Source organism: Oryctolagus cuniculus, chromosome 21 (genome assembly GCF_051225735.1).
Source record: "Oryctolagus cuniculus isolate XC-2025 breed Fujian yellow rabbit chromosome 21, ASM5122573v1, whole genome shotgun sequence".
NCBI lineage: Eukaryota > Metazoa > Chordata > Mammalia > Lagomorpha > Leporidae > Oryctolagus > Oryctolagus cuniculus.
This window is the reverse complement of record NC_142887.1, coordinates 19,636,828-19,664,441: the sequence shown is the minus strand read 5'-3', so window position 1 is coordinate 19,664,441 and position 27,614 is coordinate 19,636,828. Positions and strand designations below refer to the sequence as shown.

The window sequence follows — 27,614 nt, the reverse complement described above, 5'->3', positions numbered from 1 at the left end:
AAGACACAGAGGCATAATCCAAAGACTAGAGCCATAATAGGAAAAAAAAGAAACCAATGAATATCACCACAAATGCCAAATAATAAATGCAGCAATTCAAGAAACAAGAATAAGTAAAACATGATGACATCACCAAAAGAATACTTCAATACTAGAATGTGAAGATGAAGAGATTGAAGAATGCCAGAAATGGAGTTGAAAAAATTGATTGTAGGATTTCTTAGAAGTAATCAAAAGCAAATCCCTGAACTAATGAAATCCATACATAACATGAAAGAAAAATTCTGCCCCAAAATTGAGATCTTAAAGAAAAATAAAAATGAAATCATGGAAATGAAGAATTCAATAGACCAGAAAAGATGCAATGCAAAGTCTTAATAGAATTGGCAAAGCAGAAGAAAGAATACCCAACTTAGAAGATAAATCACAGGAAATTATATAGTCAGACAAAAAATAAGAAATTAGAAAACCAAAGAACACTGCTGTAAATCTACAGGATACTATCAAACTCCCTAACATACAAGTTCTACAAATTCCTGAAGGCATGGAAAGAGAGAAAGGATTAGAAGGCATTTTAGTGAAATAATAACAGAGAACTTCCCTAATTTGGAGAAAGAAAGGGACATCCAAGTACAGGAAAAACACAGAGCTCTTAAAAGACATGACCAGAAAAGATCTTCACCATGATCCATCATAGTCAAACTCTCCACAATCAAACATAAAGAAAAGACTCTAAAATGTGCATGAGAGAAATGCTGGATTACTTTCAGAGGATCTCCAATTAGACTCACTTCTCTTCAGAAACCCTACAGGCTAGGAGAGAATGGTGAGATATATTCCAAGTCTAGAGAAAAAACTGTCAACCCAGAATACTGTACCCTACAAAGCTCTCATTTATGAATGAAGGTGAAACAAAGACCTCCCATAAAAATCAGAAATTGAAAGAATTTGTCATCATCCATCCAGTCTTACAAAATGTGCTTAAGGATGTGCTACATACAGAAACACAGAAATATGATCATCACTACAAAACAAGGTGAAGCCAGAAAATTTCCCAGTAAAAGTACAAAGGAAATCCAAACTAAACAATAGAAATATTTATGGAAAAATGGCAGGGCCAAGTGGTTACTTCTCAATAGTCACCTTGAAGGTAAATGGCCTCAACACTCCAGTTAAAAGACACAAACCAGCTGAATGGATTAAAAAACAAAACCCATATGTTTTCTGCCTACAAGAAACACATTTCACCAACAAAGATACCCACAGACCAAAAGTGAAAGGATGGAAAAAGATACTCCATGCTAATAGAAACTAAAAAAGCTGGTGTAGCCATCCTAATATCAGAAAAAATATACTTTAAACACAAAAACTATTAAAAGATACAGAGGGGCACTATATAATGATTAAGGGATCAATTCAACAGGAAGAGGTAACTATTATGAACATATATGCACCTAATTACAGGGCACCTGGATATTTAAAAGAAATGTTAAGGGATCTAAAAGGAGACATAGACTATAATACAATATTAATGGGGGACTCAATACCCCACTTTCAGCAATGGACAGATCAGCCAGACAGAAAATCAGCAAGGAAACAGCAGAGTTCATCGAGACTATACATCAAATGGACCTAACAGATATCTACAGAACATTCCATCCTACAGCCACAGAATACACATTCTTCTCATCTGTGCATGGAACCTTCTCTAGGATTGACCACATGCTAGACCACAAAGCAAATCTCAGCAAATTCAAAAAAATCAAAATCATACCATGCGCCTTCTCAGATGACGCAATGAAGCTGGAAATCAGCTACTCAGGAATCTCTAGAACATATGCAGACACATGGAGACTGAACAACATGTTACTGAATGAACAGTGGGTCTTTGAAGAAATCAAAAGAGAAAGAGAAGATGACAATACAACATATCAAAACTTGTGGGATACAGCAAAAGCAGTGTTAAGAGGAAAGTTTATGGCAATTGGTGTCTACATCAAGAAATTGGAAAGACACCAAATACATGAGCTATCAAAGCATCTCAAGAATCTAGAAAAACAACAACAAAGCAAACCCAAAACTAGTAGGAGAAAAGAATTAGAGAATAAACAAAATTGAATACAAGAGATCAGTAAAATGAAGAGCTAGTTTTTTGAAAAAAATAAACCAAATGGACACACCATTGGCCCAACTAACCAAAAAAAGGAGAGAGAAGACCCAAGTCAAAAAAATCAGAGATGAAAAAGGAAATGAAATGACACCACAGAAATAAAAAGAATCATCAGAAATTACTACCAAGAGCTGTATGCCAACAAACTGGGGAAAACTAGAAGAAATGGATAGATTCCTGAACACATACAACCTACCTGGATTGAGCCATGAAGACATAGAAAACCTAAACATACCAGGGCCGGTGCTGTGGTGCAGCAGGTTAATGCTCTGGCCTGAAGTGCCAGCATCCCATATGGATGCTAATTTGAGACCTGGTTGCTCCACTTCTAATGCAGCTCTCTGCTATGGCCTGGGAAAGCATGCCATCTTCTGATGGCCCAAATCCTTGGGCCCCTGCATCCACATGGGAGACCCAGAGGAAGCTCCTGGCTCCTGGTTTTGGATTGGCACAGCTCCGGCTGTTGTGGCCAACTGGGGAGTGAACCATTGGATGGAAGTCTCTCTCTCTCTCTCTCTCTCTGTAACTCTCTGTAACTCTTTCAAATAAATAAATAAATCTTAAAAAAAGAAAACCTAAACATAACCATAACCAAGACAGAAACTGAATCAGTAATAAGACTTTCCAAGCAAAGAAAAGCCCAGGATTGGATGGCTTCACTGCTGAATTCTACTAGTTCTTCTTAAAGAAGAACTAACTCCAATTATTCTCAAGTTATTCAAATTGAATGTTCAGTATTTCAAAACTGAAAAGGAGGGAATCCTCCCAAATTCTCATGAAGCCAGCATCACCTTAATTCCTAATCCTGAAAAAGATAAAATGGAGAAAAAACTATAGACCAATTTCTATGATGAACATAGATGCAAAAATCCTCAACAAAATACCAGCCCATTGAATCCAACAACACATCAGAAAGATCATTCACTCAGACCAGGTGGGATTTATCCCTGGTATGCAGGGATGGTTCAACATTTCCAAGTCAATCAATGTGATAGATCAGATTAACAAATTGAAGAACAAAAACCATATGATTATCTTAATAGATGCAGATTAAGCACTTGATAAAATACCCTTTCATGATGAAAACTCTAAGCAAACTGCGGATAAAAGGACCATTCCTCAACACAATCAAGGCAATTTATGACAAACTCATGACCAGCATCTTGTTGAATGGGAGAAAAGTTGGAAGCAGTCCCACTAAGATCTGGAACCAGACAGGGGTGTCCATTCTCACCATTGCTAGTCAATATAGTCCCAGAAGTCTTAGCCAGAGCCATTAGACAAAAAAAAAAAAAAAAAAAAAAAAAAAAAAAAAAAAATCGAAATCAACGGAATTCAAATTGGGAAGGAAGAAGTCAAACTACCCCTATTTGCAGATGACATGATTCTATATATAGGGGATCCAAAAGACTTCACCAAAAGATTATTGCATCTCATAGAAGAGTTTGGTAAAGTAGCAGGAAATAAAATTAACACAAAAAAATCAACAGCCTTTGAATATGCATACAATGACACAGCTGAGAATGAATCTCATTCATAATAGCTACCAAAAAAAAAAAAAAACACCAAGCCGGCGCCGTGGCTCAATAGGCTAATCCTCCACCTTGCGGCGCCGGCACACCGGGTTCTAGTCCCGGTTGGGGCGCCGGATTCTGTCCCGGTTGCCCCTCTTCCAGGCCAGCTCTCTGCTGTGGCCAGGGAGTGCAGTGGAGGATGGCCCAGGTGCTTGGGCCCTGCACCCCATGGGAGACCAGGAAAAGCACCTGGCTCCTGGCTCCTGCCAGGATCAGCGCGGTGCGCCGGCTGCAGCGGCGGCCATTGGAGGGTGAACCAGCGGCAAAGGAAGACCTTTCTCTCTCTGTCTCTCTCTCTCACTGTCCACTCTGCCTGTAAAAAAAAAAAAAAAAAAAAAAAAAAAAAAAACACCAAATACCTTGGAATAAATGTAACCAAGGATGTCAAAGATCTCTACAATGAGAATTATAAAACATTAAAGAAAGAAATTGAAAAAGACACAAAAATGGAAAATCTTCCATGTTCATGTATTGGAAGAATCAATATCATCAAAATGTCTATACTTGTGAAAGCAGTTTACAGATTCAATGTGATATCAATCAAAATACCAAAGACATTCTTCTCAGGTACAGAAAAAATGCTGAAATTCATATGGAAACACAGGAGAGGCTTCAAATAGCTAAAGCAATGTTATACAACAATAACAAATCCGGGGCACCACAATAACAGATTTCAGAACATACTACAGGGCAGTTATAATCAAAACAGCCTGGTACTGGTACAAGAACAGATGGATAGAGCAATATAACAGAATAGAAATGCTAGAAATCAATCCAAGCATCTACATCCAACTTACCTTTGACAAAGGAGCTAAAACCAATCCCTGGAGCAAGGACAGTCTCTTCACCAAACGGTGCTGGGAAAACTGGATTCAGAAGTATGAAGCAAGACCCCTGCCTTACACTGTACACAAAAATCCACTCAATATGGATTAAAGGCCTAAATCTATGACCAAATACCATCAAATTATTAGAGAACATTGGGGAAACCCTGCAAGACATTAGCACATGCAAAGAGTTCTTGGCAAAGACCCCAGAGGCAATCAAAGCCAAAATCAACAGATGGGATTACATCAAAATGAGAAGCCTCTGTACCACAAAAGAAACACTCAGGAAAATGAAGAGGCAACTGACAGAATGGGAGAAATTATCTGTAAACTATACAACTGATAAAGGATCAATAACCAGGATATATAAAGAGATCAAGAATTCAACAACAAAACAAACAACCCAGCTAAGAAATGGGCAAAGGACTTAAACATTTTTCAAAAGAGGAAATCCAAATGACCAACAGACACATGAAAAAATGTTCAGGATCACTAGCTGTCAGGGGAAATGCAAATCAAAACCACAACAAGGTTTCACCTCACCCCAGTTAGATTGGCTTTCATACAGAAACCAACAAACAACAAATGCTGGTGAGAATGTGGGGGAAAAGGGTACCCTAATCCACTGTTGGTGGGAATGTAAACTGGTAAAACCACTATGGAAGACAGTATGGAGATACCTCAAAAATCTGAATATAGACCTACTATATGACCCAGCCATCCCACGTCTTGGAATTTACCCAAGGGAAATGAAATCAGCATATGAAAGAGTTATCTGCACCCCCATGTTTATTGCAGCTCAATTCACACTAGCTAAGACATGGAATCAACTGAAATACCCATCAACTGAAGACTGGATAAAGAAATTATGGGATATGTACACCATGGAATACTACACAGCAGTTAAAAAAACCTGAAATCTGGTCATTTGCAACAAAATGGGTGAATCTGGAAAACATCATACTTAGTGAAATAAGCCAGTCCGAAGAGGACAAATACCATATGTTTTCCCTGACCTGTGATAACTAATAGAGGACCTAAATGGCAATCTGAAGAAGTGAAATTGACACTTTGAGAAGCAATGACTTTGAACATCCCTTCTCTTGACTTTTGAGGAACAGTTATTTTTTCATAGTATTTGTTGAACTCTTAACACTAAGTTAATCATATGTTTATAAAGCTAATTGAAAATAGACCTTAGTAAAAAGTAAGAGTGGGAATAAGGGAGGAGAAAGATGAGGGGAGTATCAGTGGGAGGGCTGGTACAGTGGGAAGAATCACTATGTTCCTAAAGTTGTATTTATGAAATGTATGAAGTTTGTATTCTTTAAATAAAAGGTTTCTTTGGGAACAAAAGACATAATCAGACCTATTTTTTGTAAAAAAAAAAACAAACTTGCATTAGCAGTGCAACGTGTTTGCATCTCCTCATGAACAAACATACTATATGCCCTGTTCTATTTAGAAAAAAATAATTCTTGGTTATTTTTTCCTTGATGAAAAATACTGGTGGCTTTGCACTGTCTCAGAACAGATGGTACAGTGGCTTGTGCTGGTTTCATGCACATTTTGTTTTTTAAAGATTTATTTATTTACTTGAAAGTCAGAGTTACACAGAGAGAAGGAGAGGCAGAGAGGCAGAGAGGCAGAGAGAGAGAGAGAGAGAGAGAGAGAGAGGCACTTCCATCTGCTGGTTCATTTACTCCCCAGTTGGCAGCAATGGCTGGAGCTGTGCCAATCCAAAGCCAGGAGCCAGGAGCTTCTTCCTGGTCTCCCACATGGATGCAGGGGCCCAAGGACATGGGCTGTCTTCTACTGCGTTCCCAGGCCACAACAGAGAGCTGGATCGGAAGCAGGGCAGCTGGGACTCGAACCGGCACCCATATGGGATGCCAGCACTGCAGATGGTGGCTTTCCTGGCTATGCCACAGTGTCAGACCCTCCTGCACTTTTGACGGGTCTATGACATTTCCCTCCTCCATGAGTCTGGAAGCACGTTGTCTTCCTTGCTTCTGCATCCACTACACCTGCTGCTACCTGTGGACTCCCAGAGCACTCTCTCCTCCTAAGCTCCATCACTCCACTGATTTCACAGGATAGTAATTTCTTGTTCACTTGCAGGTCATCCCCCCTATGCTATTGAGTTTCCTGAGAGCAGGAACCACTGTTATTTGTCTTTATTTTTTTATTTTTTTGATAGGCAGAGTTAGACAGTGAGAGAGAGAGAGACAGAGAGAAAGGTCTTCCTTCTGTTGGTTCACTCTCCAAATGGCTGCTACGGCCGGCGCGATGCGCTGATCCGAAGCCAGGAGCCAGGTGCTTCCTCCTGGTCTCCCATGCAGGTGCAGGGCCCCAGCACTTGGGCCATCCTCCACTGCCTTCCTGGGCCACAGCAGAGAGCTGGACTGGAAGAGGAACAACCAGGACAGAATCCGGTGCCCCAACCGGGGGGACTAGAACCCGGGGTGCTGACGCTGCAGGCGGAGGATTAGCCAAGTGAGCCGCGGCATCAGCCTGTTATTTGTCTTTCTGTCGGTGGTACCTCATGCTATGCTCAGCACATGGTATCTCAGGCAATAGTTGCTGAATAAATGAACAACCAAGGAGAGAGAGGAGGGATTTGGGAGACTGGTGAGCGAGACTTGGGTAACAGTGATGGATGATAATGGCACGCAAACACTTTGAACTTCGTATCAGGTGCCTACAGTCAGCTGAAGCTGCTCTGCTTATGGCCTGGGAAAGCAGTGGAAGATGGCCCGGGTGCTTGGTCCCCTGCAACCACATGGGAGACCCGGAAGAAGCTCCTGGCTTAGGATCGGCTCGGCTCCAGCCACTGCAGCTATTTGGGGGAGTGAACCAGCACATGGAAGACCTTTCTTTCTGTCTCCCTCTCTCTGTAACTCTACCTCTCAAATAAATACAAAATCTTAAAAAAAAAAAGAAGAAGAAGAGCAGAATGAGCAATCTCCTTTATAAAAAAAAAAAAAAAGAAAAGCCACCTCTGAAAGGGAGTCCCAAAACCCAGACCCTGCCAAACCATTTGTGTGCAGTCCTGTCTAATCAACACCATCTCTGTGCTCCGGGGACAGAGCATCTTTCTTTAGCGACTTTGAAGTGATCTAGGATGCGATGCTAACATTTGGCTATTTTCTACTCCACCTCCTTATTTTCAAAGTAATCTGTGGGCACGGATACCCTTGACCTGGTTCTGATCTTCATATCCACCTGCCCTCCTGCCACACATCCCCGAATCCTTGAGGGCGGTGTGTGTGTCTAGAAGTCTGTTGGCATGGGAGCCTGTGTCTGGTTTCTCCACTTTCTTCCCTTCTGCTGGGATCCAAGCAGCAACACGCGACTGCCGCCCCACCTCTCCCTCTTACCCATAAACAAATCAGCCCCCATCAGGTGGGGTGTGTGCCAGCAAATGACCCCAGTGATCCGCACATCGGGGAGCCCTTCTGAAGAGTCACAGAGAAAGCCTCACACTCACTCAGTGCACCACATACTTTTTCGCTTTGCCTGCCAAGTGCCTCTGGGCAGACTGGTGCCCACTGATACGTGGAGCCCCATTCAGCACGTGGCTGACGTTGGAGATGTGTGCAAAAGAACAAAGTCTTGGGACCCCTCAAGGTTTCCTGGGAGAAAGGACTTGTTTGCTACAAAATGGGGTTCTCCTGAGGAATACAGGTCTTCTGACAGATGTCTGCACTCTTGGGAAACTGCTCATCTCCCAGCTCCCAGGGCTGTGGGGACGCCGTTAACCACGCCCAGAGGCAGCGGCATGCTGCGTTCTTAAATGTCCATCACAGCCATGGAGAAAAATATCCGAATTCCTTACTGCATCTTCCATCCCCAGCCTGTCAAGAATCTCACCCACTTCTTTCTGGGGAAAAATAAGATCTTTTTGTTATACGGGGGTGGTTTGAGGAGGAACATGAGGGGGGCAAGGACCTGTTATTTGAGTTGCTATCCAAACAACTTTGTCTTGTCATAGTTTCAAGACTCTGAGCTTCAAGACTGATGGAAGGAATACCCTTGCCAGTGAGGTGGGGGCGGGGACCAGCCCACGGAGGGGCCATGACCTGCTGTCTCTGGCGATGTCATGTGCAGCCACAAGGACTCCCTTATGCAGCCAGCCCTGAAAATGAGCCTTGGTCAAATGGGGCGTCTCTCGGAATAGGACTCACAGATTCAGAATCAACTGGACGTGGTTTTAGGAGGCAATGAGAGGCTGGGAAATGAATCTGCTTTTGTCAAGGCTGTGACAAGCGGGACGGAGGTGAAGGTATAAATGGAGGAGAACAGCAGTGGGGCCAGAGTGGGACGTTCCCTTCCAGGGTGGACGTGGATTAAAGGCGTTTCTCAGCTACGGCTGTGCACATGCTGTGTGCCAAGCTGAAGGTGAGACCTTCCGGGCCTCCCACCCACGCCTGCAGGAAGCTCCCATTCTTCACCCATTCTTCTTCGGTGACAGAACCAGAGTTCTTCCTGTGCATGTGAGAGGAGACACTCACTGGCTCAGTTTCCTGTGGCCAGTTCTTTCACAACTGTGACAAAGTTCTGGACAGTAAGATTGTGGCGTAATATGGATGGGGTCTTGAGAAGGCTGCTCAAACTCAGCTGGGACTGGGCATTTTTGTACTTCACCTACTTCTAGCCTAGCATGTGAGTGTGATGGCTGGAGTCCCAGCAACCACGTTGGAAGGTGGATTGATGCTGAGGATGACAGAGAAGACAGACAGAAGGAAGAAGGGTCCCTGGTGGTGTTTTGGAGCTACCTTGCCAGCCTTGGGGTGATTTTTAATCTGTAAGAAAAAGAATTCTTATAGTTTTCAGGTCTCTGTGTCTCCTGAGTCCAGCTCCTTGTTCATGCAGATCCTGGATGGCAGCAGTGACAACCTAAGGAATTGACTTCCTGCCACTCACAGGGCAGACCTGGACTGAATTCCTGGCTCCTGTCTTCAGCCTGGCCCAGTCCTGGCTGCTGTGGGCATTTGGGGAGTGAGCCAGCAGAAAGGAACTCCCCCTGTCTCTGATTCTGTCTGCTTCTCAAATTAAAAAAAAAAATGAAACCCTGCAGTGTGAAGAAGCCATATGTGGGCCTATTGTAGCAACTTGGGACAAGATCAGATGCAGTGATTAAGAGGCAAGGAGAGGGGCTGGCGCTATGCCATAGTGGGTAAAGCTACCGCCTGCAATGCCAGCATTCATATGGGTGCAGGTTCCAGTTCTGGCTGCTCCACTTCCAATACTGCTCTCTGCTGTGGCCTGGGAAAGCAGAGGATGATGGCCCAAGTCCCTGGGCCCCTGCACCCACATGGGAGACCCGAAAGAAGCTCCTGGCTTCGGATCAGCACAGCTCCAGCTGTTGCGGCCATTTGGGGACTGAACCATCGGGATGGAAGACCTCACTCTCTCTCCCTCTTTGCCTCTCCTTCTCTCTGTGTAACTCTGACTTTCAAATAAATAAATAAATAAATAATTTTTTTTTTAAAAGAGGTGAAGGGAATCACTGAAACCTACTAAGCTGGGCAGCACTATGTCAGATTTTCAATTTACAAAATCCCTTCTGGTTCAACATAGAGAGAAATCCATGAGTGAGGGCAGGCTAAGAAGCAGGAAGATTAGTGATGAGGCTGCTGCTGTCTCCCGGGTGAGAAGATATGAGTGTGGACCAGGAGTCCAAGCTTTAGGTGGCTGCAGATGTAGGGGCCAAAAATGAGTGACAGGCTGATGCTAGAACAGTCAAGCTGTTCTCTGGTGTGTCTTTTATTTCTTTCTCTAGAGACTTGGGTAAAACAAGGGTTTTAAGTCTGACTTCAGGGCCAAATGTCTGTGGTTCATATTTGGACTCCATCGCTTACTAGCTGTAAGTGTGATTTCTGGTAAGCAATTTCACCTCTCCACACCCTGATGTTCTCATCTCCAAAATGGGCACAAAACATTGTTGTAGAAGATGGTGGAGTCGGGAGGGAGCTTGCTGGTCCAGTCTAGAAGATAGTTTAAAAAAGTGCAAAGAGGCTGGCGCTGCGGCTCACTAGGCTAATCCTCCGCCTTGTGGTGCTGGCACACTGGGTTCTAGCCCCGGTCGGGGCGCCAGATTCTGTCCCGGTTGCCCCTCTTCCAGGCCAGCTCTCTCTGCTGTGGCCCGGGAGGGCAGTGGAGGATGGCCCAAGTGCTTGGGCCCTGCACCCACATGGGAGACCAGGAGAAGCACCTGGCTCCTGGCTTCGGATCAGCGCAATGTGCCGGCCACAGCAGCCATTGGTAGGGGGGAGGGTGAACCAACAGAAAAGGAAGACCTTTCTCTCTCTCTCTCTCTCTCACTGTTGACTCAGCCTGTCCAAAAAAAAAAAAAAAAAAAAAAGTGCAAAGAGTGCAGTCTCAGAGAAGAGTTAGGGAGAAAACAGTGGAGGAAACTCTATGCAAACTGGAGGAACACAGTGGACCTACGTGGAGGGTGAAGGCTCGCACAACCTAGGACCCCAGCAGCCGAGAGCCTCTGCACCAGCACTGGAGAGCAAGGTGAGACCAGGCTGCAGCAGCCTAAGCCACTGGCGAAAAAGCTGCAGGAAGAGCCTAGAGGGAACCTGGCTTGGAGCCCCCTGGGGGACAGTGTATCTGCTAAACTAGAGGAGGCAAAACAAAGTGGGAGCACGTTTTCTCTCTTGCTGATCATCCTGCAAAGACATCCTATAACAAGCTGACAGAGAGCAGGCGCCACTTTGGACATACGTAACAGCTGCATCAGCTTGTGTCTGCACCCAGCAACCAGCCAAGCGAAGACTCCTCAGTCTGGTGGGGAGAACAGACAGGGGCTGGGTACCCGTGACTGTGAAAACACTGAGGGAGCACTCAGGGTGTGGCTGGGACACTGGGCAGTCACTGTGGGAGGCTCCACATGCTCAGAGCTCCCTGGTTACCTAGCAAGAGACATTGCTGGGAAATCTGAGCTTATGCGGAGGACTGCACAGAACCTCTGTGTGGTCCTTGGGACAGTGCAGATGAATATTAAACTCACTGGGGCTAGTGCCCAGGCACTGGTCTCCTTTGAGAAGAGATGAACTGAGACTATGCCAATAGAGTGGAACAAACCACCCCCTACCCCAGTAAGAAAAAAAAAAAAAAAAGAAGAGACTTACCATGCCTGATTTGAGCATCACCTTGGACACTCCCTTCTGGAGGACTGAACAGAGCTTGCTGGCCTCTCCCACCACACATCTGTAGTTATTCCCTGAAAGCAGACACTATACAAATCCAATCATAGTCCAAAAAGCTGCCATAGTGAAAAACCAAAGAAACCAACAAGTATTCCTACAAATGGTGAAAACAAACACACCAATCCAAGAAACAAGAACAAGGAAGACAACGTGACACCTCCAAAAGGGCATAACACCTCAATACTAGACTGTGAAGATGATGAAATTGAAGAAATGCCAGAAATGGAATTCAAAAAATTGATCTTGGAATTATGAGAATTAATCAGAAGCAAATGTTTGAACTAATGAAATTCATACATGACATCAGCTGGCGCCGTGGCTCACTAGGCTAATCCTCCACCTTGTGGTGCCGGCACACTGGGTTCTAGTCCCAGTCGGGATGCCGGATTCTGTCCCAGTTGCCCCTCTTCCAGGCCAGCTCTCTGTTATGGCTTGGGAGTGCAGTGGAAGATGGCCCAAGTGCTTGGGCCCTGCACCCCATGGGAAACCAGGAGAAGCACCTGGCTCCTGGCTTCGGATCAGCACAGCGCCGGCCATTGCCACTTGGGGAGTGAATCAACGGAAGGAAGACCTTTCTCTCTATCTCTCTCTCTCTGACTGTCCACTCTGCCTGTCAAAAATAAAAAAAATAAAAAAAGAAATTCATACATGACAAGAAAGAAAATTTCTCCACGAAATTGAGATGTTAAATACAAATCAAAATGAAATCTTGGAAATGAAGAATGCAATAGAACAAATAAAAAATACAGTGGAGAGCCTTAACAACAGAATCAGTGAAGCAGAAGAAAGAATATCCGACTTAGAAGACAAAGCACAGGAAATTATACAGTTTTAACCAACACAAGAAGAAATCAGAAAACTAAAAAAAAAAAAAAAAACTGTTGGGAATATATAGGGTACTATCAAATGACCTAACATACAGGTTCTAGGAGTTCCTGAAGGCATGGAAAGAGAGAAAGGCTATTTTAGTGAAATAATTACAGAAAAGTTCCCCAATTTGGAGAAAGAAAGGGGCTTCTAAGTACAGGAAGCACATAGAACTCCTAACAGACATGATCAGAAAAGATCTTCACCATGACACATTGTAGTCAAACTCTCCAGAGTAAAACATAAAGAAAAGATTCTAAAATGTGCATCAAACAAATGCCAGATTACTTTCAGAGGATCTACAATTAGACTCACAGTGCACATCTCATCAGAAGCCCTACAGGCTAGGAGAGAATGGTGAGATATAGTCCAAGTCTTAAGAGAAAAAAACTGTCAACCTAGAATACTGTACCCTGCAAAGCTCTCATTTATGAATGAAGGTGAAATAAGGACCTTCAATGACAAAAAGAAACTGAAAGAATTTGTCACCACACATCCAGCCCTGCAGAAGATGCTTAAGGATGTGCTACACACAGAAACACAGAAACATGGTCATCACTACTGAAGAAGGTAAAGGAAGGAAAGCTCCCAGTAAAAGTACAAAGGAAATCCAAAGTAAAAAATAGGAATATGTATGGAAAAATGGCAAGGCAAAGTTGGTACTTATCAATAGTCACCTTGAGTGAAAATGGCCTCAAATATCAGGTTAAAAGACACAGACTGGCTGAATGGATTAAAAAACAAAACCCATCTGTTTGTTTCCTACAAAGATGCATGCAGACTGAAAGTGAAAGGAAGGAAAAAGATACTCCATTATAACAGAAACCAAAAAAGCGGGTGTAGCCATCCTAATATCAGACAAAATAGACTTTAACACAAAAACTATTAAAAGAGACAAAGAAGGACACCATGTCATGATTAAGGGATCAATTCAACAGGAAAAGGTAACTATTATAAATGTATATGCACCTAATTACAGAGCACCTGGCTGTTTAAAAGAAATGTTAAGGGATCTAAAGGGAGACATAGACTCTAATACAATAGTAATGGGAGATTTCAATATCCCACTTTCAGCAAGGAACAGATCAACCAGACAGAAAATCAGCAAGGAAACAAGAGTTAATTGACACTATAAACCAAATGGATCTAACAGATATCTACAGAACTTTCCATCCTACAGTTGCAGAATACATATTTTTCTCACCTGCGCATAGAATCTTCTCTAGGACTGACCATATGCTAGGCCATAAAACAAGTCTCAGCAAATTCAAAAACATCAAAATCATACCATGCATTGTCTCGGAACACAATGCAATGAAGCTGGAAATTAACAATTCAGAAATCTTTAGAACATATGCAAACACATGGAGACTGAACAACACACTCTTGAATGAACAATGGGTCATTGAAGAAATCAAAAGAGAAATAAAAAAAATTTCTGGAAACAAATGAAGATGACAACACAACATATTAAAACTTATAGGATAAGCAAAATCAGTGTTAAGAGGAAAGTTTATAGCAATTGGTGACTACATCAAGAAATTAGAAAGGTACCAAATAAGTGAGCTATCAATGCATCTCAAGGATCTAGAAAAATAACAGCAAACCAAACCCAAAACTAGTGGAAGAAATAAAATAATTAAAATTAGAGAAGAAATCAACAAAATTGAAACAAAATAAAAAGGATCAGCAAAATGAAGAGCAGGTTTTTTGAAAAAAATAAACAAAATTGACACACCATTGACCCAACTAATCACAAAAAGGACAAGACCCAAATCAATAAAATTAGAGATGAAAAAGGAAATGTAACAACAGATACCACAGAAATAAAAAGAATAATCAGAAATTACTACAAAGAGCTATATGCCAACAAACTTGGAAACCTAGAAGAAATGGATAGATTTCTGGTCGCATACAACCTAAATTGAGCCATGAAGACATAGAGAACCTAAACAGATCCATAACCAAGACGGAAATTGAATCAGCAATAAAGACCTTCCCAACAAAGAAAAGCCCAAGACCAGATGGCTTCATTGCTGAATTCCACCAGACATTTAAAGAACTAACTATACTTGTTCTCAAGCTATTCAAAACAATTGAGAGGGAGGTAATCCTCCCAAATTCTTTCTATGAAACCAGAATAACCTTAATTCTATTTTAGCCAGAGCCATTAGACAAGAAACAGAAATCAAAGGGATTCAAATTGGGAAGGAGGAAGTCAAACTATTTCTATTTGAAGATGACATGATTCTATATATAGGGGATCCAAAAGATTCCATCAAAAGACTATTGGAACTCATAGAAGAATTTGGTAATGTAGGTTATAAAATCAATACACAAATATTAACACCTTTGTATACACAGACAATACCACAGCTGAGAAAGGACTCCTAAGATTAAGTTTACTCATAATAGCTACAAAAAAAATCAAATACCTTGGAATAAATTTAACCAAAGATGTCAAAGATCTCTATGATGAGAATTACAAAACATTAAAGAAATAGAAGATACAAAAAAGTTGGAAAATTTTTCCATGTTCATGGATTGCAAGAATCAATATCAAAATGTCCATTCTTCCCAAAGCAATCTATAGATTCAATGCACAACCAATCAAAACACCAAAGACATTCTTCTCAGATCTAGAAAAAATGATGCTGAAATTCATATGGAGGCACAGGAGATCTGGAATAGCTGAACAATCTTATACAACAAAAAACAAAGCCAGGAGCATCACAATGCCAGGCTTCAAGACATACTACAGGGCAGTTATAATCAAAACAGCCTGGTACTGGTACAAAAATAGATGGATAGACCAATGGAACAGAATAGAAATGCCAGGAATCAATCCAAGCATCTACAACCAATTTATATTCGACCAAGGAGCTAAAACCAATCCCTGGAGAAAGGACAGTCTCTTCAACAAATGGTGCTGGAAAAATTGGATTTCCACATGCAGGAGGATGAAGCAGGACCCATACCTTACACCTCACATGAAAATCCATTCAAAATGGATTAAAGACCTAAATTTATGACCAGATACCATCAAATTACCAGAGAACATTGGGGAAACCCTACAAGACATTGGCACAGGCAAAGAATTCTTAGAAAAGACCTCAGAGGCATAGGCAATCAAAGCCAAAATCAACAGATGGGATTACATCAAATTGAGAAGCTTCTGTACTGCAAAAGAAAAAAAAAACACTTAGGAATGTGAAGAGGCAACTGACAGAATGGGAGAAATTATTTGCAAGCAATGCAACTGATAAAAGGATTAATAACCAGAATATAAAAGAGATCAAGTAATTCAAAACAACCCAGCTAAGAAATGGACCAATGACTTAAACAGACATTTTTCAAAAGAGGAAATCCAAATAGCCAACAGACACATGAAAAATGCCTAAGATCACTAGCTGTCAGGGAAATGCAAATCAAAACCACAACGAGGTTTTACCTCACCCCAGTTAGATTGACTTTCATACAGAAATCAACACACAACAAATGCTGGCGAGGATGTGGGGGAAAAGGTACCCTAATCCACTGTTGGTGGGAATGTAAACTGATAAAACTGCTATGAAGACAGTATAGAGATACCTCAGAAATCTGAATATAGTCCTACTATACGACCCAGCCATCCCACTCCTGCGAATTTACCCAAGGGAAATGAAATCAGCAAATAAATGAGTTATCTGCACCCCCATTTTTATTGTAGCTCAATTTACAACAGCTAAGACATGGAATCAACCTAAATGCCCATCAACTGAAGACTGGATAAATTATGGGATATATACTCTATGGAACAGCGGTTAAAAAATGAAATCTGCTCATTTGCAACAAAATGGATGAATCTGGAACACATCATACTTAGTGAAATAAGCCAGTCTCGAAGGGACAAATACCATATGTTCTTTCTGATCTGTGATAGTAATAGAAGACCTAAAAGGAAATCTGTAGAGTGATATTGATACTTTGAAAAGCAATGATTTGCACAGCCCTTGTCCTGACTGTCAAGGAACAGTTTTTTTTTCTTAATGGAGAACGTGACTGGGAATGGGAGAGAGAGGAGGTGGTGGGGTGGGGGTGGGGATGGGAAGGCAGGTATGATGAAAGGAATCACTATATTCCTAAAGTGGTACTTATGAAATTTGCACTTATTAAATAAATGTTTTCTTTGGGGGAGAAAACTGTTGTAAGCATTAAATGAATTAGTATCTATATAAAGGAACTGACACATAAAGATATTAGTGGTGGAGGCAATGAAGGGGAAGGAGGGAGAGAGAGAGAGGGAGAGGGAATGGGGGGAAGAGAGAGAGAGAGAGAGGGGGAATGGGGGGAAGAGAGAGAGAGAGAGAGAGAGAAAGAAAGAAAAAGAAAGAGAAAGAAAGAAGGAAAGAGAGAAAGAAAGAGAGAAAGAAAGAGAAAGAAAGAGAGAGAGAAAGAGAGAAAGAAAGAGAGAAAGAAAGAGAAAGAAAGAGAGAAAGAGAGAGAGAAAGAAAGAAAGAAAGAGACTCCCATTCTCTAGTCCATTCTCAAATGGACTCAAACCTGCAATGGCTGGGGGACTGAAGCCAGCAGCCAGAATCACAATCCGGGTCTCCCTTGTGTGTGGCAGGAAACTAACCATTTGAGCCATGACCACTGACTCACAAATCTGCATTGGCAGGAAGCTGGAGTCAGGAACTGGAAAGCGCAATCAAACCCAGGCATTCCAATATGGGAGATGGCATCCTAATGGTGTTGTTATCACCAGGCTAAATGCCTGCCCTCAAAGGTTTTCTTAAATGTTGGCTATTGTTTCAGTACCACCACCACCACCACCACCATCATCATCTTAAAGGACACAACAGGGACAATGCAATGGTAAATGGTTGCATACTCAGTCACTTGGGAGCACTGTTTGGGGGTAGCAGGGAGTGCTGTGGGCTGTGCAAGGCTGTAGACAACACACCCCACACAGAGAAACCCAAGTTGTGATGGAGGGTTGCGGGTTGCTTGTTACTACAAAGGGTGAGTTTTTAAAATCAGATTTTCATGTAAAATCTGTTACGTCTTAAAAAGTCATCCCTATCCTTTTGTTCTTTTTTTTTTTTTTTTTTGACAGGTAGAGTTATAGACAGTGAGAGGGAGAGACAGAGAAAAGGTCTTCCTTCTGTTGGTTCACTCCCCAAATGGCCACCACAGCTGGCACTGTGCCCATCCAAAGCCAGAAACCAGGTGCTTCTTCCTGGTCTCCCATGCGGGTGCAGGGGCCCAAGCACTTCGGCCCTTCTCCACTGCTCTCCTGGGCCACAGCAGAGCGCTGGACTGGAAGAGGAGCAACCAGGACTAGAACCCGGTGCCCGCATGGGATGCCGGAACCACAGGTGGAGGATTAACCAAGTGAGCCACCACGCCTGCCCCTATTCTTTTGTTCTTAAAACAAAGGCTGTGAATGCCAAACAAAATTAAGTGGCAGGGGGCAGCACTCTAGCATAGTAGGCTAAGCCTCCGCCTGCATCACTGGCATCCTATATGGGTGCTGGTTTGAGTCCTGGCTGCTCCACTTCTGATCCAGCTCTCTGGGAAAGCAGTGGAAGATGGCCCCAGTGCTTGGGCCTAGAAGAAGCTTCTGGCTCCTGGCTTTGGATTAGCCTAGATCCACCTGCTGCAGCCATTTAGGGAGTGAATCAGCGGACAGAAGACCTCTCTGTCTCTCCCTCTCTGTCTGTAACTCTACCTTTCAGATAAGTAAGTAAAATCTTTTTTTTAAAAAAAATTAAATGGCAGCTGGCACCGTGGCTCAATAGGCTAATCCTCTGCCTTGCGGTGCCGGCACACTGGGTTCTAGTCCTGGTTGGGGCGCCAGATTCTGTCCCTGTTGCCCTTCTTCCAGGCCAGCTCTCTGCTGTGGCCCGGGAGGGCAGTGGAGGATGGCCCAAGTGCTTAGGCCTTGAACCCCATGGGAGACCAGGATAAGCACCTGGCTCCTGCCATCGGATCAGCATGGTGCGCCGGCCACAGTGCGCCGGCCGTGGCAGCCATTGGAGGGTGAACCAACGGCAAAGGATGACCTTTCTCTCTGTCTTTCTCTCTCTGTCCACTCTGCCTGTAATAAAAAAAAATTAAATGGCAAGATCTGCTGTACCTCCAGCTTTCTGTCTCTAAATGAAGACAAAAGCAACATGAAGAGGGCAAGGCTTGAGGGAGTTCAGGGGATGGCATGGACTGGAGACGTGGGAGGCAGGGGCCACAGGAGGTGTCTGAAAAGAAGCCCTCCACGCGCTGCCCCCTCCCCGGCCGCTGCTCCCTGCTGGCTCTGAGGCTCTGGCTGCCGCCGAGACAGGCAAACTCTGGGACTGACACAGCGTCTTGAAGCTGGAGTGCTTCTGTGCCCTCCTCATTCAAGAGCAAGGTTTTTAGAGGTAGAAGACACAAAGGCATGGGTATAACATGGATAACCATCCAAGCACCGTGTGGAAAAGTAGAGCAGGTCTTGTTCCGCCTGAACCTAGAATCGTCCAGAGATTTCCTGCTGTGCTTGGGATAACTCTGCAGTCTTAGCTGCCCTGGGAAGGCCCTGTGTGCCCTGGCCCTGTCGCCCTCCCTGGCTTCAGTTCTTCAGGTCTCAGCTCCAACCTCAGAGCAGAGAGAGGCTTTCCTTGACTTCCCTGGCTACATTAGCCCTGGGTCAACCAACACAAGGGCACTACAATAAGTTCATGGCAAATGGAATTAAAAGATAAGTTTATTTTGGTGTAAAAAAAAATCTGAAACCCAGGCATGCAAGGGATCTTCAAAAACTTCATGAAATAGTAAGTACTATTTATGATGAACCAACAGCCCATGTCCTACTGAATGGGGAGAAGCTGAAAGCATCTCCCCTAAGATCTGGAATAAGACAAAGAATGTCTGCTTTCACCAGTCTCATTCAATATGTTACTGGAAGTATCAGCAAGAACACTTAGGGAAGAGAAAGAAATAAAAGGCTTCAAAATTAGAAAAAAGAAGTCAAAATATCCATGTTTGCAGAGGACACGATGTTGTACTTGGAACAACTTCAACATTCCGCCAAAAGCTGTTAGAATTCCTAAACCAATTCAGTAAAGTTTCAGGTTGCAAAATAAACATACAAAAACCAGTAGCTTTTTATATGCTAATGATGAACTCACTGAAAGAGAGATTAAGAAATCCCTATCCCAATAGCCACAAAAATAACCAAATATTTAGGAATAAATTAACCAAAGAAGTGGAAGATCTCTACAATGAAAATCATAAAAACATTAATAAAAGAAATCAGCAGGACACACAGAAATGTGGAAAAATATTCCTCGCTCATGGATTGGAAGAATCATGTCTCTAAATGTCTCTAAATGACAAATTAAAATGTACTTCCTAAAGCAATCTACAGAGTCAAAGCAATCCCAACAAAATACCAATGACATTGTTTACAGAATTGGAGAAACAATCAAAGAATTCATATGGAATCACAAAAGACCCAGAATTGCCAAAGTGAACCTGAGCAGAAAGTAAGTAAACAAAAATAAGTAAGCTGGAGGCATCACAACACCTGACTTCAAAGCATACTACAAAGCTATAGTAATTAAAGAGCATGTACTGGCATAAAACTGACACACAGATCAGTGGAACAGAGTAGAGAGCCCAGAAATTAATCCATAAACATACAACCAACTGATTTTTGACAAAGCCGCCTAGACTATACCCTGGAGTGAGGATAATCTCTTCAATAAATGGTGCTGGCAAAACTTGAATGTATATATGGAGAAGAATGAACTTAGATCAATACCTCTTACCTATACAAAAATCAACTCAGGATGGACCAAACACCTAAGTTTAAGACCTGAGACTATGATGTTGCTGGAAGAAATGTCTCTAAATGTAGGGGAAACACTCTAAGACATTGTAGGTGACAATATCTTGGATAAGACCCCAAAAACACAGGCAACAAAAGCCAAAGTAAACAAATAGGACTTAGCAAACTCAGACGCTTCTGCACAGCAAAGGAAACAATCAGTAAAGAGAAGAGATGTCCAGCACAATGGAAAAAATATCTGCAAGCTACATATGGACAAAGGATTAATATACAGAATATATCAGCAATTTAAAAAACTGGGAATCCATCCAGTTAAGAAATAGCATAGGACCTCAGCAGACAGTTCTCAAAAGAACAAATACAAATGGCCAACAAATATATGAAAAAATGCTCAACATCACTAGCCATCAGGGAAATGCAAATCAAAACCACAATGAAATACAACCTCTCCCCCATCAGAATGGGTTAAAATCCAAAACACAGAGAGTAACAAATGCTGGTGAGGATGCAGACAAGGGGAACACTTACGTACACTGTTGGTGGGAATGCAAATTAGTGCAGCCACCAAGGAAAGCAGTGTAGGGATTTCTTAAAAACTAGAAATAGACTTGCCATATGATCTGGCAATCCCAATACTGGATATATACCAAAGAGATAACTGCACCACCATGTTTATAATAGCATTGTTCACAATAGCCAAGATATGGAATCAATCAAGGTATCTGTCATCAGATGAGTGGACAAGGAAAACTTTCTATATACACACAATGGTATAGTATTCAAATATAAAAAAATGAAATTCTATCATTTACATCAAAATGGATGCAACTGGGGGGGCATGTTGAGTGAAATAAGCCAGGCACAGAAAGACAAATACCGTACATTCTACCTTCTATGTGTGAGCTAAAGTTAAAAAACAATCAAAAAACAAATATAGAAAGAAATGCCTGTGTCAGTATTGCTGCGAATACATCTTTGTCAAACTCTGTTTTATATCTTTGTCAAAACAATGGCCAACAATGTTATACTACTATAGTTTTAATGATCTGTGATTATTTTAAAAATTACTACATATGGGTGAAATGTTCATCTTTCCATCTGATTATTGTTTATAGCCCCAGCCTGCATTGCCACTGAACTTGGGTCATTTTTCTTGTTGATTTAGTGGATTATTAAGCCAATGAGTGTAATGTTAATTAAAAATATGTATCTCAAAAACTAAGGAGGAAGCAAAGCAAAGGAGGAAGGAAGGGGACAAGGAGAGAGGCAGAAAAGAGGGGAGGGAGGGAGAAAGGAAATATCATATTCTTAGGATTCTACTGTGAACTACACTGGATCTGTTCTCTTTGTATGAATATTACATTAGCATGAAAAAATAAAGAAGAATAAAAAAAGTTCATGGAAACAAGTACTGTGCAAAAGCTATTCATGGATTTCTAAATTCGTTTGCACTAAATTAAACTTTTAACTCCATTTTCCAGACACTTTTGAAAGTATCTTCTCTCTAGCCTGACTTCCAGGTGCGTTCTCTTCTGAGCACGGTGTCTGCGGTTGCCTATTTGTGGCTTTCCTGTTTACTGTCTGCCTCTTTGTTCTAAAATATTAGCATGGGAGGGCAGATTTTAAACTCAGTTCCAGGCACACAGTAGATACTCGGTAAGTACGTGTTGAATGAAGTAAGGTTTAAGGAATCCAAGGCCAGGTGGGCGTCCGATGCAGCGGTTGAGTCACCACTTGGGAAACCAGCACTGGGCATCAGAGTGCCTGGGATTGAGTCCTGGCTCCTCTGCTTCTGACCCGGCACCCGGGGGGCAGAAGGTGAGGGCTCCAGCTCTCAGGTCTCTGCCAGCAGAGTCCTGGGCTCTGGGCTCCAGCCTGGCCCAGCCCCAGCTTTGGTGGCATCTGGGGAATCAGTCAGTGGATGGAAGATCTCTGTGTCTTGTTGCCTTTCAAATAAAATGAAAATATAGAAGCTAAAAATTTTTTTTTGACAGGCAGAGTGGATAGTGAGAGAGAGAGATAGAGAGAAAGGTCTTCCTTTTGCCATTGGTTCACCCTCCAATGGCTGCCGCGGCCGGCGCACTGTGCTGATCTGAAGCCAGGAGCCAGGTGCTTCTCCTGATCTCCCATGGGGTGCAGGGCCCAAGCACTTGGGCCATCCTCCACTGCACTCCCTGGCCACAGCAGAGAGCTGGCCTGGAAGAGGGGCAACCGGGACAGAATCCGGCACCCCGACCAGGACTAGAACCCGGTGTGCTGGCGCCGCAAGGTGGAGGATTAGCCTATTGAGCCGCGGCGCTGGCCGAAGCTAAAATTTTTTACAAAAATGAAATCTGGAAGAGTCCCGCATCTGCTGACCACCTTGGGGTCTTTCTCAGTCCCTGCCAGCGAGGTGAGGCCATAGGGTTTGCTTTCCACTTGGCAGTCACTACTCCAAGTCCCGACCACCTACTGGGCCTTGGCATCTTTGTTCACCTCTGACTTCGTCCAGCAGGGCCCTGCACAGACTCCTGGTCTACCTCGAGCTCCATAGCCAATGCTTGTCAGTCCAGCCCAGCCCTTCCTCAGCTGTCACAGACACTCTAGATAGGGGCCTGGCAGGCTGCACCCTGGCCGCCACGGAGGGGCCCTAGCAGGAGGGTGACCCCTGCACCTGGTTGAAGGTTTTGCAGTGGGCCGGTCCTCCTTGATGCACCTGCCTCTCTCTCCAACTTGTGCCTTCTCCATCTTTCTGCTGACTCTTGTTCTTAACTCCTTTTACTTCACAAGCTCAAGCTGGAAAGTTCTGAAAATGACTTTTTTACATGGATTCTTTCTGGTTGAGGCCTGCAGCCTCTGCACCTCTACAAAGTACACAGAATGGTAGCTACGTGTGTGTGCATGCGTGTAGTGTGTATGCGTGTGTGTGTGCATGTTGATACTTTTCTCGAGTGAGGGCTCCTTGTGGGGAGCAACTGAGACTAGACTAAGTTACTGGAATTAAGACTTATTCTATGCATCTGCTCTCCCACAATATGGCGCTGGGGAGGAGTAAACTTCTACGCAGCTGCCTCTCACCAATTTGACTGATAAGCTGCAGGAGCTGATCCTGCTCCTGATTGGAGGAGAGCAGCGTGCTCGGCGTGTGGGTAGCAGAGTTGGGATTGGTGGAAGAGGACTATAAAGGAGGAGAGAGACAACATGCACCAGGAACATCCGGATAACATCTGAGCAGCCCCCGAGAGAGCCGGCCGGCGGTGTGCCGCTCCCCCGCAGAAGTGGGGAAAGTGGCAGGGGGAGCCGCCCCTCCACGGAGGTGGAGGGGTCGGCAGCCAACCTGGGAAGGACCAGCAGCAAACCCGGGAAGGGCCGAGCAGACAAAAGAACAGCGCAGGGTCCTGTGTCGTTCCTCCGTGAATGGGGGAGCGACAGCTCCTGTCTGTCAACACAGCTTCCAAAGGGTCTGTGTCCCTGAGACTCAACCATGGGAAGGCTCATTCCATGGCAAGGAACACAGAGGGATCCAGCTCCCACATACAAAGTGTTTGGAAAAGCCGAACGTATGGAGACAGACAGTGGCTTTGGGGCTGCCTGGGAGTTCTAGCTGGGAAAGGAGAGGGGCTGCTAACGGGCACAGAATTTTCTTTGGGGTGGAAGCGTGGTGGAATTAGATGGTGGAGAGTGTGCACATTTACCAAAAGTCACTGTTCAGCCCGTAGGTGCTGTAGCTGAGTGGGGATGGAGGCAGAGTGAGCGGAGTTGCCAAGGCCCCACGGTGGAAGGGATCAGACCTCAGCAGGGACTTACTGATGTGAAGAACTTCCTCATCCAGCTTGGTTGAAGACGACTCGTTGTCCTCGATGTCCTTGCTGCTGGTCACCTGGGTGAGCATGCTCTGGGGCTCGTCGGAGCTGGGGTTAATGGAGACCATGCTGCTCTGCGGGGAGGACCCCCCGCTGATCCTGGACAGACTGACCATGGAGCCCCGTCGGCTGGGCTTGCGGCAGGTGGTGCGCGTGCAAGGGATTTTGAATTTCTTCGTCTGAAGGGGAGAGAGGACAAAGAGGTGACGAGGATGGAAAGACAGGAGGGGGAGGGAGGGAAGGAAAACGCAAAGAGCCAGCTTTGACAGCCAATTCCTTCTGGTTGCTTCTGAATGCCCACAAGACACACCCTGAATCTGTGGAGCCCTCTGGGCACAAAGCAAGATAATGACAGTGTGTGGTGGTGTGATGGAGCTGACTGTACACAGCAGGTGCATGATCACCCCAGGGGGCACCCCCGGAAGCAACGAGGCTGCCAAAGCCCAGAAGGGTCCTGGACTCTTCTTCTGCAGTGACTATTGGAGTTTTCTTCAGTGTTCAAGGTTTTATTTAAACAGCACCCGAGCTGTCTATTCACTGCGCAGCCTGGCCTTGGGGTTGGCAACTCTGACGGGCAGCTGGGCTGCTCCTTCCACGATGGCTTTGTGGGTCGTGGAGGAGGCGGGAGCTATCTTGGCACAGGAAGATCTGCTGCACACCAGCGGCACCTGCAGCTCCTTGACGTTGTGGACTGGAAACTTCCGGAAGCCGCTGGGCAGCATGTGCTTGGGTTTCCTGTTGCTGTAACCAATGTTGGGCATCAGGGTCTGGCCCTCAGATCTTCTCTGCACCCTGTTGTCAACACCTCTGGGTGTCTGCCAGTTATCTTGACATTTCAGTCGGACTGCTGCTGGATGAACTTCTTGGTCCTCTTTTTGACAATCTTGGGCTTTACCAGGTGTCTGAGGGCAGCCATGATGCCGAGTAGAAGGCAGCCACCTCCATAGGTAGCACCGAGGAAGAGAAGTGGAACTGGTTTTCAAGCTGCAGAAGAGGATGGGTCTAAACTTGTCTCCATCTTGGTGTTGACCCCCCCTCCCCCCGCCCCGGCAGATGGCAAAGATCAACTTCTTGCATAGCAAGCTGATGCCTGGGCCTCCATGGGGGAAGATTTGTGTTTACTGGGGGTTTTCTAAAGATCACAAGACGGAGAAGATTCCAGGCCTGACCTTTCAGAGGAAGAAGCAGGAAGCAGATTTGTTCAATGGCACCGATATTCTTGGGGGGAGGGGCGTGGAGAAGCCACAGTTTGGGTGGGTGGGGAGGACTGGGTGACCAGTCCCAGAAGGGTTTAATGGGCATTAGAGAAAAGTGCGGTGGGGAGTGGTCAGATGGAACTGGTTATAGATCGTGTGTGTGTGTGTGTGTGTGTGCACAGCCTACTGTGCGACGGATACCTGAATGTACAGTCTGCGGTCACGTCCTCACCTAACCCCTGACCCAAATTTCAGAGGGGCTTCCTAACTTGCCCAATACACCAAAGCTGATTTCTAAACCTTGCTTACAAATCCTGTAAACGCCTCTCTTGGTGGCTGGTGAACCTGGCGTTACGATGCCAGGTTTCCAGTGGGGGGAGGGTAGGCCCTTGGCAGCTCTTGAGAAACAGCTGGGTCTCCATAAAAAGGGGGAGAAGGAGAGGGGGCGGGCTAATGCCCTCTTCACATCAAACTCACAGTGTTTGACGCCCAAGGAAAGAAGAGAGGGAGGAGAGATGGCACTGGAGGCCACACGGACTGAATCCATAGTGAACAGGGTGGCAGGGCTCATGCCAGGGCTCTGCTGTAACTGCCATTGGCTGCCTCCTGGGGCCCTGAATACGGGTGGAACTTCCCTGCACTAGGAGAGGGGAGGGATTTCTTGGTTGCACAGAGGAAGTAGAAGGTTTGGGAAGACAGAAAGCAGGGGTTGGGGTGCAGATGGGGTTTCTCCCTGTGGCCGTCCCTCCTCTCTCCCCAGTCTGCAGTGAAATTCTGGACAAGTGGTGGAAATTTTTCAGCACGTGACAGACTGGGGAGTTGGAGTTTGAAGTGGGTTGAGTCAGCTCCACCAGGAGGCATGTGCATTGCAAAGTGACTACAACAAAGAAAAAGCAAAAGCCAAGAGCTGGCACGTTTTCTCTTTTGCTGAATGAGGAGTTTCGTGCCAGCCTTCCTTTGTCCCGACATAGCAACTGCTCAGAAGAGCCTCCCACATCCAGGGTTCTGTGCCCGCCTTCCTAGGGCTAGGGTTTCCTCTTTTGGTCTTCAGGTTTCCATTCATTAATATTCAATTAATCGCTCCAATCAGGAAATCCAAAGAGAAGGGCTGACACTTCTGATTAACTGAGAGTGGCAGAAAAATGAAATGGGGGCGGGGGTTGTGACAGGCAGTCCCAGCGCTGAACTGGCTCGCTGGGAGGGGACTGAAATCCCCAGTCCCTTCTCTGTTTCTCACATCTTGCTCAGGAGCAGTGGTCACCGGCGGCTGCGCTCCACTTCAGCAGGGACCGAGGGAAGGATGTCCCCAGATGGCTCCTTATGCTCTCTAAGAAAGAAGCATTGCAATCTGCTGGCCCACGGGGAGACGTGTCCAGGTACTCAGGAACTGACCAATGGGGAGATTTCTTCCTAAACAGAAAAGCCCAAGTATTTGGTTTCTTTAGACGATGACAAGCCCTGGGCTTCCACTGTCACAGGGTGACATGAGCTGGGACTCAGCAGGGTCTTTACTTCAGCTATGCAGAGGTGGTGTGGTCTGCCACAGGCCTCGCCGCTCCCTGCTGTGCCCCACTCCGCCCAGATTTCTCGGTCCTAGGAACATCGCCCTGTCACGGACGGGGATGAACGCCACCCCTACGAAAGCCAATCAGGGCTGTGGGAGTTGGCTGGAGTCTTTCAGCATCTTCCTTACACAGGTGGAGAAATCGGGGTCCCAAAGAGGAAAGGACGCGTCCAAGAGCACACAGAGAACTGAGGTACAGGGGTCCAACCAGGGCTCCCGCACCTGCCCCAGCTTAGAGCTCTCCCGCCCCAGAGAGGGCCGAGCCGCAGCCTCCTGTGGGGCCTACACAATTGCTGCAGAACTCAGTTTTGTGAGGAATTCCCGTCCAGCCATTCACTCTCCCTTCCTCCCACTCCGGCTCTGAAGGATCCAGGACTTTTTTTTTTTGAAAGGTCTGCGGCTCCCACTGCGTTTTCTGTGCATTTCTGGAAATGGATGCACAGGTTATCTCCATAGCAACTCTCTCTGGTTGAAAACAAAGCCTCTTACTTCCCAGCAACCTGGCGAAAGAGCGAAGAAATTGTCCAAGTCTTCACGAGGGGCGGGT

At 44.8% G+C, this 27,614-nt stretch overlaps 1 protein-coding gene across 2 annotated transcripts in view; it reads right to left on the bottom strand.

Annotated features, from left to right (window-relative positions):
- The window catches only part of CCDC60 (coiled-coil domain containing 60), a 190,618-nt gene that overhangs the window by 13,920 nt on the left and 149,084 nt on the right, over nucleotides 1-27,614 (bottom strand). For both annotated transcript variants that reach the window (XM_051826621.3, XM_089323258.1), the window contains exon 7: nucleotides 24,252-24,486. In XM_051826621.3, coding sequence (XP_051682581.3) covers nucleotides 24,252-24,486 — 235 coding nt within the window. The remainder of the gene's footprint in view (nucleotides 1-24,251; nucleotides 24,487-27,614) is intronic.